Here is a 21,039-nt window from a genome sequence, read left to right on the forward strand (position 1 = left end):
ATCTATAAATGAAAGCAAGAAACCTGAATGACATGTTCCCAATTTAATTCCACTCTGCATGTTCTGTAGAAGTGCCTCATCTTTTAGATGCTATTTACTAGAGCTTGCCCAAAATGCAAGCTATCATCTATTGACAGAAGAGAGTTCAAGTGAATCCTGTTTTCAGGAAGGGCATATGGCTGATATGCAATATTATAGACCTATAGTGTTGGTATTAGTTTAGTTTATAAACTGGAGGCAGACTTACTTGCAAAGTGTGAAAGAGTGTTAATTCTAATGGGAAACACTACATGAAAAACGACAAGTATATTTTAGCCTACTTTTTTTTAAAATTATTCTCAGCAGATTTTACAACAAGCACTAAGAAATACTAGTACTCCCTATGCAAATATCACACTGTGCTGTAGTGATCAAAATCACAGACATAATGGAAGGAGTGAAAGTAACCACTCACAGTATTAATTGAGACACTGATTAGTCAGTGGGCACATAAACTAGACTGCAAATGTTGTGTGCTTTCTATCAACCCTCCCTCTCCCGTCCACCTCTTTTCTCCTCTCACCCACTCGCCTAACAAATCCGCAGTGCCAGGAGAATGGACATTGTTCTCAAAGCCTATCTATATTTTCAGTCTTGTTTATGTGCCTGCTATTTTGTTTCATTTCCCATACTCAGTTTTCACAAAAAAACTCGTACATTTAGGAAAGATATATTTACAGCTTATCAGCTTATGATTAAAATACTGCTATGCAATGTGAATTGTCTGAAACTCTGTATTCCACTAATTTACAAATTGAAATTGTGTGAAACAGTGTCATTAAAGCCACTATACTCAAAGATCTAGCAACTAGAGAGCTCTCTCTCATACATCATATACCAATTATCGCAACTGGTTTAACTATTCAATTTAAGTGACTCAAGGTTTTGTTTGCAGCAACAGTGAAGAAGTCACAAGGTGAGACATAAAAATACATTGGAATTTATTTACAATTTACACGTTTTTACCATGATAAACTGTGTATGCCCTTTCATTGGTAGTTTAGAAGATCAATCCAAAAAATGAAATATGATGTACATTCTGAAGTTTTGTTTCTATGTTGTGCAAATTTTTTTTTTAAAAACCTTAAATCAAAAAAACCATTCCATGAACTCACAGTGGGCAAAATCTCAATGAGAAGAAAAAATTGCATCTTGCCACAATTCCCAGGGATACCCCAGATTAAGACATATATTCAGTTCCCATGCATCTTTAACAACTGAGAAGCATTACTGGGTCATCTAATCTTAAATAAATTAAGCCACAATTGTTGCAAATTAAGCCACAATTGTTGCAGATGACATCACAATTGTGCACAAAAAGTTCTCTTTATACTATTTGATTTCATAGCACACAGTGGTAAATGAGAAGGATGGGCAACTGTGCTTGTATATAAGAATACATACAAAAACTTCTGAAGGATATTTAACAGTTACTTTTAATATTATCTTCCAGTCATTGTTAGGACAAGATGTATAATTTTTTTCAGCATGCTGAACATGGTGGTTCAGTCTCCAAAACTATGGTGATTGTTTGGAAACTAATAATGGCAATTGTTTCTTCAATGAAGGCCATTTTCAAGTGGAAGTACAAAGAAAACATTAATATACAACTTATATTTTCATGAGAAAAAATATTACTTTATCCTACTACTTACTGGCGGTCCTTCTGCTCCTTTTTGTCCTCTTTCTCCTTTTCCTCCAGGTAGCCCCTAAAAGATAAAGAAACGCTTTTTTTAAAACATGAGTACTGGAAAGGTTAAATGATGCCATTACTTGTAAGTTGCAACTCAAAACAGTTGAGCTACAGTGATCAATATGATACAATTACTACCTCAACTTCATTATGAACTATCAAACTAAAGTCAACAGTCAAAAACCATAAACGAGGCAAACCATGTGTAAACACTGATAGTGCAGCTAAAACTGTACTGGTAATAAAGCTAAACTCATTAATACAAGAATGATGTAAGCAGTAAATACATTTTGAAATTTTGTTTGTATATAATGATAATATTTGTTTTCAGGAGGCTTTGAAAATCTATGGTTTCTATTTCTTTTGAACAGAGATTGCATTATAGAAATTACAGACCTGTACCTACATTCACAGCTTTTATTTCACACTGTTTACTTATAACCATTGCAGCCATCATTTTGACCGCTTAATGTCTCTTTACGCAGCTATGTCATCTGACACCAATTGCACAACATGTGACAATGATGTGATGCTATAATGCAGTGGTCGCTTCTGCCTGTTAATCTATAAGTTGACTCATTGCCCATCCATCAAGACTCTCCTTCATGATGGAATTTATGGAAGATGTTTGTGAATGAATGAATCCCTGCATTTTGAAGCTCTTCATCTGATTGACCGGATATATCTAAAGTGCTTTGTTGTGTATTAGTCATTATGCAGATATGGGAATAGTTTATAAGTTGTCACACATGGAAATGCTGGAGTATTTAGAACACATGCAGTGAGTTTCAGATTAAGAATTTGAAGGTAGTGAAACTGATAGACAAGTAGAAACTAGTAGTGATGAGTGTACTCCACATAGTGAAAGTAATTGCAGTGAATCCGCAGAAGTTGCACCAGTGGCTATCACAGCAGCAAGAGAAACTCTTCAATATTTGATACAACAGAGGAAGATACGGAAGAAAAAGAAGTAGATGTCAGTTACCTTCACTGTTTTTTGTAGGCATGTTTGGGATTTTGAGAAGATGGGACAGAATGGAAGATTTCTGATTGTATTTTAATTCATCTAGAACGTTAAAAGATCAAAATGTTTTACATCAGACAGCAGGACCAATGTAACTCATGAAGAGAAATATCAAAATTCATAATGCTGCTAGTTCTTGGGGGGCTGTTTCTAGATGACAAAATGCAAAAACATATACAATTGTACACAGAGAAAGTAGTGCACAGGCAACTTGAAAATAATAGATGGTGTATTTCTCATTCTGAAAGAGGTGCATTCATTGTAGTTTTGTATGCTCTCTCTCTCTTTTTTTTTTTTTTTTTTTTTTTTCTTTTTTTTTTTTTTTTTTTTTTTTCACCACGGGATTGGAAAATGGATATTTGTTAGGATACTGGGGATCAAAGTTCTTTTGTCATACAATATAGAGATATGCTAAACTTAGAGAAATTAGGAAATTTTTGTGCTTTGATACTAGCAAAAAGGTCAATAATACTCTAAAGTGACAAGTTTGTTTAGGTATCAGTGATTTGGAATTGTTTCTCTGAAAACTGTTCCCTGCTTTACAGTCTGAAATTAAAGATCTCAATTGAACTGCTATTTCTTGCTAAGTCCTAATGGCTAGTAAGTAAAATTAATTTGGCAGCAGATGTGGGCATAAAATATCGCTTCAATGGATTTTCATATCTGGGAAACAATGAACATCAACCACAGAATCGAACTTTTTCCAGATATGGGTGTGTAAATAAAGTTTCAAGACTGGTCTCAGAACACAAATTTATTGAATACTTTCATACATCGGACTAAAATTCTTCAAAACAGGTGCCTTGAGAATCCACACACCACTACCAACGAGATTTCCACTGCTGATAAGCTCCCTGGAACTCCTTAAGCGGAATGCTGTTGAAAATCATCGTCAAAGCCTTTTGAACCACTGTGACGCTGTCAACTGCTTTCCTTTCAGGTCTCTCTTCATCCAGTGGATGGGGGTGAGGTCAGGACTATAGGGTGACAGCGGCAGTGTAGCCATGTTGAACCGGGTCAAAACTCCAGTGACGGCGAAGCAGGAGTGAATGGTCACATTGTCATGGTGGAGCACCCAATTGTCTTTCTTCTTCAGGCAGAATGGGCGTACTTGATCCCTCAAACGGTGAACCACACTAGTATAATACTGATTACTGACAGTCTGTCCAGCAGGCACAAACGCTTGTGGATCATCTCTTTTGTGTCAAAGAAAGCAATGAGCATGCTTTTCACACATGACTTGCTCATGCAGGCTTTTTTGGCTTTGGTGATGTGGAGGTGTGCCACTCCAAGCTTTGCCTCTTTGACTCTGGATCATATTCGAAGAGCCAGATCTCGTCACCAGTGACCACTTTATTCAAAAAATCAGGTTCGGTTTGTAAATGTTCAAGCATTTCCTGCGAAACAGCCAGGTGCCTCTCCTTCTGTTCATCTGAGAGCACTTTAGCGACAAATTTTGTGCACACTTTTCTCATCATTAGATCTTCTGTCACTAGCTGAAACACAGTTTGGTGATTCAAACCCACTTCATCTGCAATCATTCTGATGCTGAGACGTCGGTCACTGTTTAAAACTTGATGCACTTTGGCCAGTTTTTCGTCAGTTCAGCTCATTGAAGGTCTTCCCGAGCTTTTATCATCCTCCAAGTCTTCGCAGCCACCTTTGAACCTCTTGTGCCACATGAAAACAATGGCACGTGACATGGCATATTCTTTATAGCCCTCTTGAATCATTTCAAATGTTTCCATACTGGTCTTGTGCAGTTTCACACAAAATTTGATTGGACACCACTGCTCCAAAAGGTGCTGCATTTTGGACTCTCCAATTTCTCGACGACGTCTCAAAACTGACACTCCCTGCATTCACAATGTTTTCACTCCAGCATTTTTCCGGCAAATGCTGATGCCTGGCTTGCTTACCCAACACCAACCACTACATGGTGCAGGTGGTGAGACTGGTCTGCGCGCACACTGCTACTCAAGAAAAAAATCAGTCTTGAAACCTTATTTACACATCCTGTATGTTATCGTGAAACTTATAGCATCATACCATAGAGATGGAAGGACTTTTATTTTTTCATATCTTTGTACATGGCTGAAATATTGAAGTGCAGGTATAAGCCTGGTGGGCAAAGTGAATCATTTGACAAGTGCGATACAAACGCCAGCACAAATGCCAAACATCATTTGTCACAGACAGGAACAACAAAAGGACTGCTATACATTTTAGCTTTTGGCCAAGAGGCTGTCTTCTGGTGTAGAAAGCACACACACATTCACACAAGTACAACTCTCACACAATGACCACTGTTTGTGGCCACTGCTGACCTCAGTAGGACACTGTTTGCTTCATCAAGTTATAGTAACAAAAACTTGTTATTTACTTTTAGTCCACTGAGAGACACTGACTGACCTTCTCTCCTTCTTCACCTGGTGCTCCTTCACGACCTGGCAAACCCTGTGGTCCTGGTGGTCCCATTGGACCAGATTCTCCTGGGCTGCCTCTCTCCCCTTTCTCACCATCCTCTCCTGGAGGCCCAGGAGGACCTGGAGGGCCAGCAACCCCAGGATCACCTGCAGCAGCAGCAGTGCCTGGCTGACCTGGTTCTCCAGGCACACCCGGATCACCTTTTGGGCCTGGGGCACCAGGTATTCCTGGGGTCCCAGCTGGGCCCTGAAAGTAAGATCAGTTCTTCAGAGGAAATATATATGTTACTTTCCTTCCCTAATATGTTACATTTTGTTAGCCAAAGGAGAGAGATACATACGCAACAATAGGAATCCTCTGTGTAATTACAATAAAAATTACAAATATTGCAGTGTGCGTAAATTTTTGTAAAAGCAAACTACAACCTGAAATAGGATAGATTGCTGATGACCACATAAAGGAGGCACTTAGTGGAGAATGGTACATTTAAAAGTATATTTACAAGTAGACTAACCTACCAGAGAGCCTCCTTCAGATATAGAAAAACATACAGGCCACATTCATACACACACAGTTCACACATATATGGCCACTGTCATCTCTGGGCACAAAGACCTGGCTGTGGTAAGCAGCAGTCTCTGCTGAGGTGATGTGCTGTAATGCTGCCTATGAGAGAGTGTAGGGGTGTTGCAGGGATAAGATGGTAGGCTGCTAGGTGCAGCAGCACAGCATCAGGAGTCTGCTGGGGGGGGGGGGGGAGCTGGGGGGGGGGGGGGCTGGAGAGTACAGAATCAGAGAAGGAGAAAGGACTATCCAAATGTGCTGTGGGATGGAAGGCTTGTGTGAGACTGGAAATGGAAGGCTTTTGTGAGACTGGAGTTGGAGCACCTGGGCATAGGGACTAACGAAGATTGATGCCAGAGGGGTTATGGGCATGCAGGGTATGTTGTAGGGACAATTCACATCTCCGTAATTCAGAAATACTGATTTTGGTGGGGAAAATCCAGATGGCACAGCCCGTGAAGAAGTCACTGAACACAAGCACACTATGTGGGGCAACATGCTCAACAACTGGGTGATACAGCTGTCTACGGGCCACAATTCAGGGGTAACCATTTGTGTGGACACAGCTTGTTCAAGGTCATACTCACATAAAATCTTGCACATGGCTGCAACTAAGTTGGTAGAAAACACGGCTGTTTTCAGAAGTGGTCTTGCCTTTTTTGGGTTAGGGGATGCCTATGACAGGATTGGACTGGGTGGTAGTGGGAGGTCTTCTTACATCCAGATATATTACATAGATTTTATCCATGAGGTGAAGGGTTGGGAGGTGATGTGGAATTACAGATGGACAAGAATATTGTATAGGTTGGGTGGGTGGAGGAATACCACTGTGGGAGAGGTGGAGAGGGTAGTGTATGTGTGTGTGTATAGGGGGGGGGGGTGTATTCCTCATTTCACAGTTTGACAAGAGCTAGTCAAAATCCTGGCAGAGAATGTGATTCAGTTGTTCCAGTTCTGTTTGATAATTGGGTGTATGGGGGATGGTAGGTGACTGGGAATACAAGGTGTGAGAAATCTGTTTCTGGATAATGAAGAGAGGGTAATTTCGGTCTTTGAAAGCTTCAGCAAAAGCCCATGGCATATTTGGAGAAGGTCTGCTCATCACTGTAGATGCCATGACTAGGGGTGGCTAGGTTGTAGGGAATGGACTTCTTCGAGTGGAATGGGTGGAAGATGTTGAAATGAAATTATTGTTGGTAATTATTAGGTCTGATGTAGACAGAGTACTGATGGAGCCATCTATGAAGTGGAAGTTGACATGGACAGATGTGGTTTATTGTGCTGAGGAGAACCAGGTGAAGTGAATGAGGGAGAAGGTGTTGAGATGCTGCTGGAATGTGGAAAAGGTGCCTTCACCATTAGTCCAGATCATGACAGTCTCATCAATACCTATGGCCCATCCTTTCCAGCCACCCACGATCTCAAACCCTTCACCTTGTTCAGATGACATCTTCATGATCTGAAATGAAGGTGAGGACATCTTACCCACATGGCTCTTGGGTCATCTAGAGGAATCCTTCCTATCCACCTACAGTCCAAACCCCTACAAGTGTGCAGAGAAACATACTAATTATCATTCAGTAACTTAGAGCTGAAAAAGCAGAATTAACAGTATTAAAATACATACCGGAAAGCCAATGAGCCCACGAACTCCTTGGATACCAGGTGGGCCTATTAATCCAGGTTCACCTTTATCACCTGCTCGTCCAGGGGGACCTTCTCTACCAGTTTCTCCTCTTGCTCCATCAATTCCAGGCCTCCCTCGTTCACCTCTGTCTCCTGAATGAATAAAACAGAAAATATGTAGATGTGTTACACTATGGACCTCTTATACAAGCTACTAATTCTGGAAAGAGAACAATGTGATTGGAAATGAGGCTTTATGAAAGGAGAGGGAGAGGGAGGGGGCAGTGGGAGAGGAGGAGGAGGAACTATATTTCATAAGAGTAACAGAGAAAATGATTTTGACAAACTCTTTGCCTAGGACAAACACTGTATTTTGGGAGTTCAAATGATACTCTAAACACAGTCAAGAAGATATTATAAACCTTGTTATATTATCTTCTTGACACTAATGTGACAATGCACACAATGAATGGGAAACATGAAATTTGCCTCAAAAGACCTAAAAGCAAAAAGATAGAAAGTCATCAACCTTAAAATTCAGTTCATCAAAAACAAAAACAAATCAGAAAAATTGGAAAATCTTCTCTAGGATGCGGAAGGGAAGTTTCTATTGAGTACCTATCAAAGGGAAAAGTAATAACTGACAAAAGATATAGTACAAGACTTCTACATTGCCTAGATGAAAAAGAAAATGAGAAGAAATTTTAATTACACAAGAGAAAAGAAACATCTTTTGTCAGGAAAATGAATATCACTTCAACAATTAAAAAAAAGACCTGAAATAACATCTTTTTGAATATCCACTCTATTTCAACAAAATCTGTGGCTGGAAAATGTGTTGAGTCACGTGAAGAGATTTGACAGTCTTATATAGGTATTTAAACAATGGAAAATCTGGGATGAAATAACAATATGAAAAGGATAGATTGATACTCACCACATATAGGAGGTGTTGAATGACAGAGAGGTACTAGCCGTGTGTGTGTGTGTGTGTGTGTGTGTGTGTGTGTGTGTGTGTGTGTGTTATGCATGCATGAAAGTGTGTGTGTTTTGTTTTGCCTATGTGTGATGGAGGACTTAGTATGACAACTAACAATGTCTAGCATTCTTTTTTCAATGTGCTGTCTACTACTAAACTACTCCTCTCTTTTCACATTGTTGTAAGATGGATATTTTTCGTACATGCCAGATTCATACTTCATGGATGAAACATATATCACAGGGGGGGGGGGGGGGGGGACAAAGTGCATTGACCAAAAAGAGGATGATGTAACAAATAAAGTCTTTCACTACCATGATGAGAACCATTCACTTTGCCCTCATAACAGAAGTCTCTCTCAAGCACAGTGAATGTTATTGTAAAACAAAGAAAACAATAAATCCAGTCTTAATCCCCATTTTCACCATTCAACTAACCCACATTGCTGACAGTGCTCTTTTGGAAAAGTTTATAAATCTGTGTTCTCTCAGGGTATCACAGCATGATTGTTTAATGAAGCGCATTCAGATGCAATGTTGATTCCATTTTTAAGCATGATACTTAGATGACTAAGTAGGCTGTTGAGACCTCATACAGAAACATGGAATCAATAACTGGGCTGATCACTCATGACAATCCACTGTTCCACACTGGTGCAAATCTGCAAGGGTGCTGCCACCTTGTTTCAGTGATTCCCAGCATGTTGTTCATATGGCAGGGACAGCAGCCCCCATCTGATAATAGCTCTAGGACACCACAAAAAATAACAAACTTTGTCAAAGTTTTGTACTTTTTATTCAACTTTTCCAGTTATTTATTGAATGGACCTTGTCTATAGGGAACACAAGCAGTCATTTCACACTTCCTAAGGCACTCCAGGCAATAACCTTGTCTCTGATGCACACTCATCTACATCTATATCCATACTCCGATGGAGGGTACCTTGAGTACCTCTATCAGTTCTCCCTTCTATTCCAGTCTTGTATTGTTTGTGTAAAGAAAGATTGTCGGTATGCCTCTGTGTGGGCTCTAATCTCTCTGATTTTATCCTCATGGTCTCTTCGCGAGATATATGTAGGAGGGAGCAATATACTGCTTGACTCCTCAGTTAAGGTATGTTCTTGAAACTTCAACAAAAGTCTGTACCAAGCTACTGAGCGTCTCTCTTGCAGAGCCTTCCACTGGAGTTTATCTGTCATCTCCGTAACGCTTTCACCATTACTAAATGATCCTGTAACGAAGCGTGCTGCTTTCCATTGGAGCTTCTCTATCTCTTCTATCAACCTGGATCCTGCACCAGTGAGCAGTATTCAAGCAATGGGCGAACAAGTGTACTGTAACCTACTTCCTTTGTTTTCGGACTGCATTTCCTTAGGTTTCTTCCAATGAATCTCAGTCTGGCATCTGCTTTACTGACAATTAATTTTATATGGTCATTCCATTTTAAATCACTCCTAATGCCTACTCCCAGATAATTTGTGGAATTAACTGCTTCCAGTTGCTGACCTGCTATATTGTAGCTAAATGATAAATGATCTTTCTTTCTATGTATTTGCAGCACATTACACTTGTCTACATTGATATTCAATGGCCATTCCCTGCACCATGCATCAATTCGTTGCAGATCCTCCTGCAGTTCAGTACAATTTTCCGTTGTTACAACCTCTCGATATACAACAGCATCATCCGCAAAAAGCCTCAGTGAACTTTCGACGCTATCCACGAGGTCATTTATATATATGGTGAACAGCAATGGTCCTACGACACTCTCCTGCGGCACACCTGAAATCACTCTTACTTCAGAAGACTTCTCTCCATTGAGAGTGACTTGCTGCGTTCTGTAATCTAGGACTTTTCAATCCATTCACACAACTGGTCTGATAGTCCACATACTCTTACTTTGTTCATTAAACAACTGTGGGGAACTGTATCAAATGCCTTGCGGAAGTCAAGAAACACGGCATCTACCTGGGAACCCATGTCTATGGCCTTCTGAGTCTCGTGGATGAATAGCGTGAGCTGGGTTTCACACGATCGTCTTTTTTGAAACCCATGCTGATTCCTACAGAGTAGATTTCTAGTCTCCAGAAAAGCCATTATACTCAAACATAATATGTGCTCCAAAATTCTACAACTGATCGACGTTAGAGATATAGGTCTATAGTTCTGCGCATCTGTTCAACGTCCCCTCTTGAAAATGGGGATGACCTGTGCCCTTTTCCAATCTTTTGGAATGCTATGCTCTTCTAGAGACCTACGGTACACCGCTGCAAGAAGGGGGGGCAAGTTCCTTCGCGTACTCTGTGTAAAATCGAACTGGTATCCCATCAGGTCTAGCGGCCTTTCCTCTTTTGAGTGATTTTAATTGTTTTTCTATCCCTTTGTCACCTATTTTGATATTTACCATTTTGCCATCTGTGTGACGATCTCGAGAAGGAACTACAGTGCAGTCTTCCTCTGTGAAACAGCTTTGGAAAAAGACATTTAGTATTTCGGCATTTAGTCTGTTATCCTCTGTTTCAGTACCATTTTGGTCACAGAGTGTCTGGACATTTTGTTTTGATCCACCTACCGCTTTGACATAAGACCAAAATTTCTTAGGATTTTCTGCCAAGTCAGTACATAGAACTTTACTTTCAAATTCGTTGAACGCCTCTCGCATAGCCCTCCTCACACTACATTTCGCTTCGTGTAATTTTTGTTTGTCTAGAAGCCTTTGGCTATGTTTATGTTTGCTGTGGAGTTCCCTTTGCTCCTTTAGCAGTTTTCTAACTCGGTTGTTGTACCACAGTGGCTCTTTTCCGTCTCTTACAATCTTGCTTGGCACATACTCATCTAATGCATATTGTACGATGGTTTTGAACTTTTTCCACTGATACTCAGCACTATGTGTACTTGAGATAAAACTTTTGTGTTGAGCTCTGGGACTCACTGTCTAGGACAACGTACTGGGTTCTATTACCCAAGAAGTTTTTGAGCCAATCATATTCCTGTGAACCAAGCACATATGCTTGGAGTTTCATTACTTCCACGGTGTGGCGCTGAGACAAATGCTTTCCAGAAATCTGGGAATATGGATTCTGCCTGTTGCCCTTCTTTCATGGTTCACAGGTTATCACGCAAGGAAAGGGCAAGCTGAGTTTCACTTGAGTGATGCATTCTAAATCCATGATGATTTGTGGATGGAAGCTTTTCTGTCCCAAGAAAATTTATTATATTAAGTTAGAATATGCTCAAGAATTCTGCAGCCAATGCTATTACCCTTCTTATATACAGGAATCACCCACACTTGTTTCAAATCACTTGGGACTTATCACTGGGTGAGAGATTCATGATAAATGCAAGCTAAGGAAAAGGTCAAAGCCCACTGAACTGGGATCCCACCTGGAGTTAACAACTTATTTGTTTAAATTATTTCAGTTGCTTCTCATCAACAGTGATGCTCTTATTTCTATATCCCCCACACGGGAGTCCGTGTGAAGGTCAAATGATTCAATGTCTCTATGATGTACCTGCTTGAATGATTTTTTTAAACACGAAATTTATATTATTGTCTTTACCTTGGGTGTCTTCTACTGCAACATCAAACTGGTTGACAAGTGACTGAACAGCAACATTCAAGGTGCTTAGTGAGTTTAACATAGGACCAGTATTTTCTTGGGTTCTCGGCAACATCTTGCACTACCATATAATAGCTGAAGTTACTGAAGCTTCGTGCATTGATCTTTTTATAACTGTATGAATTTCTACTAGATTCTCCCATCAAAATTTCAAAATTCTTTTTTGAATCGAGCATGCAGCAATCTCTGCTTCATAAATAAGAACAGTTGGCAGCCTTGTGTTGCAATACTTTTATTTTATTTCCTCAATTATCAGTTTTGAGAGAGTCTGGTTGTGATCTTAGAATCTTCCAGAAATAATATTACTGTGCACAATTTGCACAAACATAAAGAGAGCATACTCTACTTATAAAACAAAGGTGTCACATTGGCTTGTTAAATACATAAAACAGAGTAAATAATAGATCCATCAACAGTGTGCCCCGGAATGGAGGTGAGTTCATCAATGGAGCTGTTATAGCTACAGCACATCAGGATGTGCCCTTACTTGGCACATACTTCTCCAGAGTGCAATATGTAATCAGTATAACTTTTCCCATAATATTTCCACATCCTTCACTTTGGAACTAAATGATGTCCATTCATTGTTTAAGAGAGTAGTTTGTTAAAACTGCTTATCTGCTCTTTCCATCATAAAAACTCTCCTGGTCTTCTTTTCACTAAATTGTGTCTGTTGACTCTATAATGATGTCATGATCACTAATTCTTGTCTCTGTAATGACACTGCACATAAGGTCAGGCATGTCTGTAGATACAAGGCCTAAAATATTTCCAGCATGCATGGGTTGTCGAACTAGTTGCTCCAGACCATTTCTGGAAAATGGGTTCAGAACTACATCGCAAGACTGTCTCTCCATGCCACCTGCACTGAATCCATATATGTCCCCATTTATACTCAGTAGGATAAAGTCACCCCCAACTAATATTATATGGTTCCATGAAAGTGGGTGTACATTTCCTTGAATGATCCAATAAATCAATCAAAAGTACACCTTTGGACACTCAGTGTATATGCAAAACGTGAGCCTTTCTGGTCTCCATTAAACAAGTCTCTCTGTGCCAGATTTGGGGAATATCACAAATGTCTGAGAACAGTTATGCAGGACTTATTCAAAAACATGCACACACCGTAGCTCATAATTTTGGTCAAAAACAATGGATGAACAGTAGAAAATTATCCATAACAGACTAATAGAATGCAATTTTGACAAAATTACAAATTTTCTGTGGATGAAGCAATTGCTATTGGAAAAAGCGAATATCATTGTCTTGATCTTGGAATTCTGGAGGTTACCCTTTTAAAGATGTGGGAAGTGGCAAATACAACATTTTCCTTCTCAGTTACTCCATCAACCATGTTGAGATAGTTGCCAGCTTGATGCTGTCTGTTGTTATGCTTCTTGAGGCAGCTGAAGGGATAGAAAAGGAAAGGGAAAACTAATTGATTGCCAGGATTGAACTAGGCTTAAAGGCAGCAGAAGAGAAGTTGCAGAGCAGTCTAATTAATGTTGCAGATGTCACAAGAGAGATGCCAACAGCAAGCAGTCAGGTACAGTTGGGCGGGATAGATAGCAGTAATACGTATCAACCATTTGCTACCAGCCCTTCAGATGGAGAAGAAAGGAATTACATAATACAACAGGCACTGCCAATGTCGATACCAGTTGCCCAAACATATCCGGAGCATAATCATATGCATTCAAACAATACCACTGTGTCAAAAGACAATACTGCATTTTTGTTTACTTTATTAGTAGACAAGGGTCTGCTCCATAACAGGCAGATTCTGTTTTTTTTTCAACAGAGAGTAAGAGAACAAACCCCATAGGGTTTATCAGAGCTTTTTGCAATGTGTTACCTGCAACTGGCAGGACCACAGAAGTCCCAGTTTGTTATTGGGTACACACAGGGTGATGTTTTACTGTTGGAAGCAGATATGGCTGAGAGATGCCATACCAAGAGCAATTTGAACTGACATTCTTGGACAAATATTGGTCCACAGCAGTCCACGAGAGGCTACACTGAGAGGTTTTCAACCCATCACCATTCAGTAATAAACATGGGGGACTGAGAAAGTATTTCGAAAAATACTTTAACAAAACTCAGTTTCCCACGTGCACCTATAAAAGATACTGAAAAGTTGCCTACCAGCCCATATCAGCGAAAGCTGATGACTGCACCTGGAAATGATATAGAATATTTCTTATATGTACTCAACTGGATTGACCTAATACATGATGAGGGGCCATCACAACCACAGAACATTAATATACAGTGTGTGCCTCTGCAAAATAGTCAACAGCAACATGGCAACCAGCCCGGTTGGCACCGGTAAGCCCTGTGCAACAACAATAATACAAGAAATAATTGTGGTAACAGGGGAAACCAAAAGTACAAATGAGGTTTCAGGGGAAGTCACAAGCAGAATTACAATAGACTGGCCTGTACTGGACAGAGGGATGTGGTTAACAAGTTCACAACACACCCCTAGTGGGTGTCAATAACCAGCACAGCAATTCAATTGGCAGGAACCAACACAAATAGACCACCCATCAATCCTCTACTTGGGAATTATGATCAATGGAATAATAATTAAATATCCAGTGGGGGTCAAGGTCAAGGAGCATTTTATTCCAGGGCAATAAAGGACACAAATTGGTGAGGTCAAACCCACAACGTGCAGATAGTTGAAGTTACTCACAATGAAGAGGCTAACCTACCAACAAATCAGGAAAACTCCAACAGGCCATGATAAGCCCCATCCACAGACCAATAAAAGGGGTGGGAGCATGCAATTTATTTCAAATTACTTTCTCAGATGAGCAAGGGGCAGATATGGAAGAAGAACTGTGTCAGGAAGAAGCAAACAACATAAACAAAGCTAATGAGGACTCAGTGCAAACTGTAATTAATGCCCAGGTATGTGATTTAGATGTACTTGTGGTACTTGATATGGGTGTATTGACAAATGTAATATTACAAGGTCTGTTTAACAAGCTGCAAAGGCAATGTTACATACCAACTTTTCAAGTGCAGAATTGTCATATTCTGACCACAGTGGGGCACAAGTCAAAAGGAGTTGAAGTTCAGGCATTAATACCCATTATCATCAGCAATTTTCCTCAAAGTATTGTTCTGGTAGTGAAAAAACTTGTAGTAAGCTGTCTTACTGGAATCGATATCTTCAAACCGAGTACTTGTGTCAGAGTACAATTGCCATATCCAAACACACTCTCTTGATAAACAAAAAGGTGAGCAGCTGTCTGAAGAAGATATCAACCCAGAGACTGTCCAAACAAAGGTAAGTGAATCTGCTTGTTTGCCACAGGATCAGAAGGAAAGATTACAAAAAGTAATATTTCAGTATTCGTAAGTACTTAGAAGGTGCCCTAGGGTAATAAAGGATTATGAGTGTAAAATGGATGTTTACTCACACAAGACATTCTATTTTTTTTTTCACATCCAATTACTTGGGCAAAAAGAGAAACTGTGAGGAAAGAAATTGAGAGGATGATAAACTGGAAGATCATACAGCCCTCCTATTCCTGATATTGTAGCCCTATTTTAGCTGTCGCCAAACTCGATGGTAGCATCAGGCTTGTGCTTGATGTCCAAAACATAAACAAGATCATTGTTCCTGTCAGGACAAGTCCTCACAAGCTTGAAGAACATTTACTGAACTTTCACAATGTTAAATACCTCACTATAATTAATTTAAAAGTGTCTTATTGACAACTAGCATTACATCAAGGTAGTAGGAAGTACACAGCCTTTGTGTGGAGGGAGCAGGAGAAATGAATTTTGTGTTTTGCTGTTTGTCTTGAACATGAGTGCAGGTGTTTTTATTTCCGCATTGGACAAAGTTTGGGACCGGAACTCCTCAGCAGAGTCACACTCTATGTTGATGACCTTTTAGTAGCTACTCTTACATGGGAAGTACATGTGAGGCTTTTGGCACAGGTATTATACTGACTTGCAGAACACTGGGCCACAGCTAATTTAACGAAATCAGAGTTTGGAAAAGAAAAGGTCAAATTCCTGGGTCATATTATCTTGCCACATGGTATACTGCCTGATCCAGGAAAACTTGATGTGATCAAACATTTCCCACTGCCACAGAATAAAAAACAACTCAGGGCATATTTGGGTGTGGTTTCATTTTTTAGGGAATTTATTCCAGATCAGTTACTGAATAGTGACGCATTGCTGAATCTTTTGAGGAAAAACAATCCACGGATATGGATTGATCAATGTCAAGCAGCTTTTGCCTAAATAAAGGAAGCCTTGCTATGTTCAAACATACTACACTGTTCTGAAATGTCACAGGATTTTTGCTTGAGTGCACATGCATCTTCACAGGGGCTAGAAGCATGCTTATTTCATATCACTGAAGAAGAGGGGGAACCTAAGATAATCAGTTTTGCTAGTCAAACACTTTCTGAATCTGAGTGGTCATGATCCATGACAGAGCTTGAGACTCTCAGGATTATATGGTCATTTAAGAAATTTGAATACTACTGATGAGGCAAGCACATCAAGGCTACTGTGACCATCAAGCACTTTCTTTTCTTCTGACACACAAATTATTACATTGATGGTTACCCAGATGGTGCATGTAGTTGCAGGACTTCAGTTTTGAAATCATATACATCAAGGGTAAGCAAAAGGTAATCACAGATGCCTTGTCAGGGTTACCTCAAGGGCTCAATGAATTCTTAGAACTCACAGAACAGGATTCTGAAATTATGGTTCTGCTTAGGCAGGACAAGGCACAACAGCCATATTATGTAGAGATGTGTAAGAGTCTAGAGCAGTTGCAAGAGGGAGACCTGCAATGGAGAAAAGTAAGGTTGAAATTGTCTGAAAATAAGAATGAGAATTTGAAGAAATTCTATACTATATACAAGAGAGTCCCGTTTCATCACCATGCAATGAATCAAGAACAGTGGTGTGTGTGTGTGTGTGTGTGTGTGTGTGTGTGTGTGTGTGTGTTTAACAGAAAGTTACATGAACTATTTCATTTTGCACACTCACAATGTATGGGATCACTCTGGAGTTTCCAGATGCACCAAGATAAACATGTACTGCTATTTTCCCAACTTGCAGAGAAGAGTTCTCCAAGTAATTCAGAAGTGCATTACTTGCCAAAAGACAACCTATAGTGCCCACAAAACCTTTAGAATTAGTGTCCTTGGATGCTGCTGGACCCTATCGTCAGGGGAAGGGAGAAGCCAAATATGTTATTTCCTTGTATGATTGTTTCCAAAAAATATGTTAAGCTGTATGCAGTGCAGTCTGTGGCAGTGTTGTTGTTGTGGTCTTCAGTCCTGAGACTGGTTTGATGCAGCTCTCCATGCAACTCTATCCTGTGCAAGCCTCTTCATCTCCCAGTACCTACTGCAGCCTACATCCTTCTGAATCTGCTTAGTGTATTCATCTCTTGGTCTCCCTCTACAATTTTTACCCTTCGGTGACAGTAGATTCTATTATTAGGGTATTGCAGAAGATTATCTCCTGAGAGCGGAAAAGCCACAAATATTGTTAAGGGGCAATGCCTCATACCTCGTAGGCAATAGATGGACGGAATTTACTAACACAAACAAGATAAAACATGTTAGTATCCAGATTTCAGCCTGAGGCAAGCCCAATAGATGGGTTATTCAAAGAATTTAACAAATTTATACACATCTACACACACCAGAGGCACACAAAATGGGTCGAGTTTGTCTCACCATCTCAACAAATCATTAACAACTTACTACACACTTCAACTGGTTTTATATCTACTGAATTTATGTTTAAAAGGATAGAAGTTGACAAGTGAGAAAAATCATTTCCCACGATACCTATGGTAGAGATGTCACTTGAAGAAAAAAGTACACCAGGCTTTCATTACTCTGGAGGAAAAGGTTGAACAGAGGAAAAAGTTGTACGACACAAGATTATGGCGCACTGTACAATTTCAAGTAGGGTAAGAGGTATTACTATGAACACACACTAAATCTATGAAATGTGGGAAGCTCAGCCATATATGGCAGCTTTTGTACACTGGACAATTCGTGGTTACTAAAATCCCACATCCATGAGCATACAGATTAGTCTACCCTAGCAGTGGAAAGGACAAGGGACTTTATCCTCAAAAGGATCTGTAACAGTTTGTACACTAAAAGAATTGGACAAAAGTCAAACCTCACTTAAAGTATTGTACATTAACAAATGAAATATTTCAATATAATATGTATATAACAACTGTTTGCTTAGTTTTAAGAGAAAATTTTCATTTTATTTATTTATAAATTTTTAAATGGAAGCAAGGTGAATTATGGTAATTTCAGATTCTGTTTAATGTCAGAAGGCTATATGAAGCATGAAAATCTGTCAATTTGTTCTATAATATGTACATTTCTCATATACAATGTGATAATGCACTTGAGATGTAAACACATGAAATAGAATTATGAGAGGGAGAGGTTGCACAGGTGCAGTAGGAGCTAACACATAGGTCAGTGAGCTCAGTGCATGCACAGAAACAGTTCAGGCCAACACGGCACTTAGTACATTGGATGCAAAGCAAACTTGACATCTAACCACCAAATAAGCTATATTCTGGAGGTTTTAATATTAGTTAATTACTATTAAAATGAAGGAGTCTACACTATAAGGATAAAACTAATACAGTAAGGAGGTTTACAATAAAGAAGATTTACAGACACACAAATATGTGTATGAATGTGATAGTGTGAATAAGTGTGTATATATGAATATATGACAGTATGTGGAATCTTGTTAAATGAAGCAAAGAGGGGTCAGACCATGGATTAAAAAGCACAACCTACTGATATGAGCACAAAACATGAGTATTCATGATGCATTTACATGGGATCATGACTTATCTGAATGCTCTTCTACAATATTTTCCTGGCAGAACCTTCGTAGTGACTTATTTAAGTTTGTTATATAAAAATGAGTGGTATCCTAAAGATATGGATATAAGTTAAATACATTGAATTACATCACTACAGGTACTTCGACACAAGTAATATTGATAACTTATGTGACACTGCAATGTGAGAAATCTGCAATTAGTTCAGAGAAGACTAAGTAAGTAGTTTCACAAAGGTACAAAGAAGTGTGCACAAAGAGTTTACTCAATTATTCTATGGTGTGTAGACAATGAATTTCAGCAGCAGATAAAAAAATGCTTTTTCATTTCCTGTCACCATTCCTTGCAGATCAGTAGACACTTTCCTAGTGGACTTGGAGACGCAGGGCTAAGCATAATTATGATTGCTTGCGTTGGTTAATGCGTAATGAAGATTTCTTCTCTTTTGTTAGCAATCTGGACTTACAGACACATGAGTCAGACAAAATGTGAGAACAGTGGCTTATGCGTATCATCAAACTGTATAGATGTGTATGTTCTTTCCAACTTTGAAATTGAAAACAACTATTTTAACTGTTATTCTATGTAAGGTAATACTATTGCATGAACTCAGAGATTAAGGGAGCTACTTGCTCATTACAAATATGTCTGAGGCAAGCAACCTTTGAATGATCAGAGAAAATGTCATAAAATGTTGTTATATGCATCCTAAGCGTGAAAGTAAAACCTTAAAGGACACACAGTGGTACTGAAATGTTTTCTGCACAAGTTATAAATGTTGTTATAGATCTGGATGTGAATGTGTATACATTGCACCACTTATTTACCTGATGCATCAGTAACACGTAGAGATAGGCTTATGTATGTGTAGGTTAAATCAAATAATGTTGAATTATAATGCTTATTTTGTATATGTTATATGAACCATATATGTATTGACAAGACAAACAGCAAGAGGAACTATTCAATTGTCAAATGCTTGGTGTATGCTATAAAACGGTTACACTTACGTGTGTTGTAGTGAACAAAGGAGCGGGTGCTTACAATGAGCCAAATGTTTTCTGTTAATCTGTAGCAGTGAGGAATGCTAGAAGCTACAAGGGACCATATAAGGTGAAAGCATTTATGGACTTACATGAAATTTTGTGAGATACTGACATGATGCTGAATGTACAGACTGGTCTTGGACACTGAAATATATGACGCACGATGTGGTTCCAGTACCACAGGTCGGAAATGGTGGGCCTTTCCGTTGCAGCATTGGAATCTCTCAATCACGCACATGCCTATACACACTGTGGACATTTTGATGACATGAAATTCATTATTATCTAAGAACAGGTGAAAGCAAACCTAGCCATGTTGCACCAACAAGCTTATGAGGTGCATGCCCTGCAAGATGCATGTAGCAGTTCCTCCACAATGATGGAGCCATGGACTCTAGCTTTGAACATGCCCTTCATTACGGCATGGACTTGAAAAATTAAACTCTCAGAATATGTAAATAAAAATGTGAAATAACAGAGATCTGGCATGTCTAGGGTATACATTAAAATAAGACTGTCCACCAATAAAAATATTTTAAGTCCAGGGAAGGCTAAAGATACAACGTAAGTTATAACTGAAAATAAATTTTAATATGTCATGATTTTATGTAGAAAGGGCACTGCTAATGTATACTGTCATCCAGTAACTTTGGAGCACACCAGTACACAGTAGGGGGACAGTTGTATTACAACTTATGCTGGTTTACCTACATGGGTACACATTTTATTTCTTTCTGTCTATTTTTGTGCATTCATTTGCCTAAGTAGTTTACAGCAAAGATTAAATGTGGTATGCCCACAGTAGTCAAGCCTGTGAAGCTAGTGAGAAAACATGAACAACACTAAATTCCATATGTTTGTAAAATCAATTTTGTACTTTCTGTCTTTTCCTGTCAACGATATAGAGAGGATGTGGATTTCTGTTTAGTTCAATAATGACATGAACTATATTAATTCCTATGGAATGAAGTCAATGCCACTTATTAGTCCTTTATTTCACCTGATTTACCTATCTGCGCAACCAGTACCTGTAACACTTTGGAGAAGCAAGAAATTTAAGCACAGCAAGCTGGACACCGTAACATTGTCTTCAAAGAAGATGAGGAGGTAAATAATTTCAAGGCTTGAACAACTATCA

General features: G+C 39.2%; 1 protein-coding gene across 1 annotated transcript in view; it reads right to left on the reverse strand.

Annotated features, from left to right (window-relative positions):
* The window catches only part of LOC126417090 (collagen alpha-1(IX) chain-like), a 317,794-nt gene that overhangs the window by 73,563 nt on the left and 223,192 nt on the right, over positions 1-21,039 (reverse strand). The window contains exons 13-15 of the mRNA XM_050084985.1: positions 7,375-7,526; positions 5,169-5,429; positions 1,695-1,748 (exon numbers count right to left, since the gene is read on the reverse strand). Coding sequence (XP_049940942.1) covers positions 1,695-1,748; positions 5,169-5,429; positions 7,375-7,526 — 467 coding nt within the window. The remainder of the gene's footprint in view (positions 1-1,694; positions 1,749-5,168; positions 5,430-7,374; positions 7,527-21,039) is intronic.

Source organism: Schistocerca serialis, chromosome 8, assembly GCF_023864345.2.
Source record: "Schistocerca serialis cubense isolate TAMUIC-IGC-003099 chromosome 8, iqSchSeri2.2, whole genome shotgun sequence".
In the NCBI taxonomy this organism is placed as follows: domain Eukaryota; kingdom Metazoa; phylum Arthropoda; class Insecta; order Orthoptera; family Acrididae; genus Schistocerca; species Schistocerca serialis.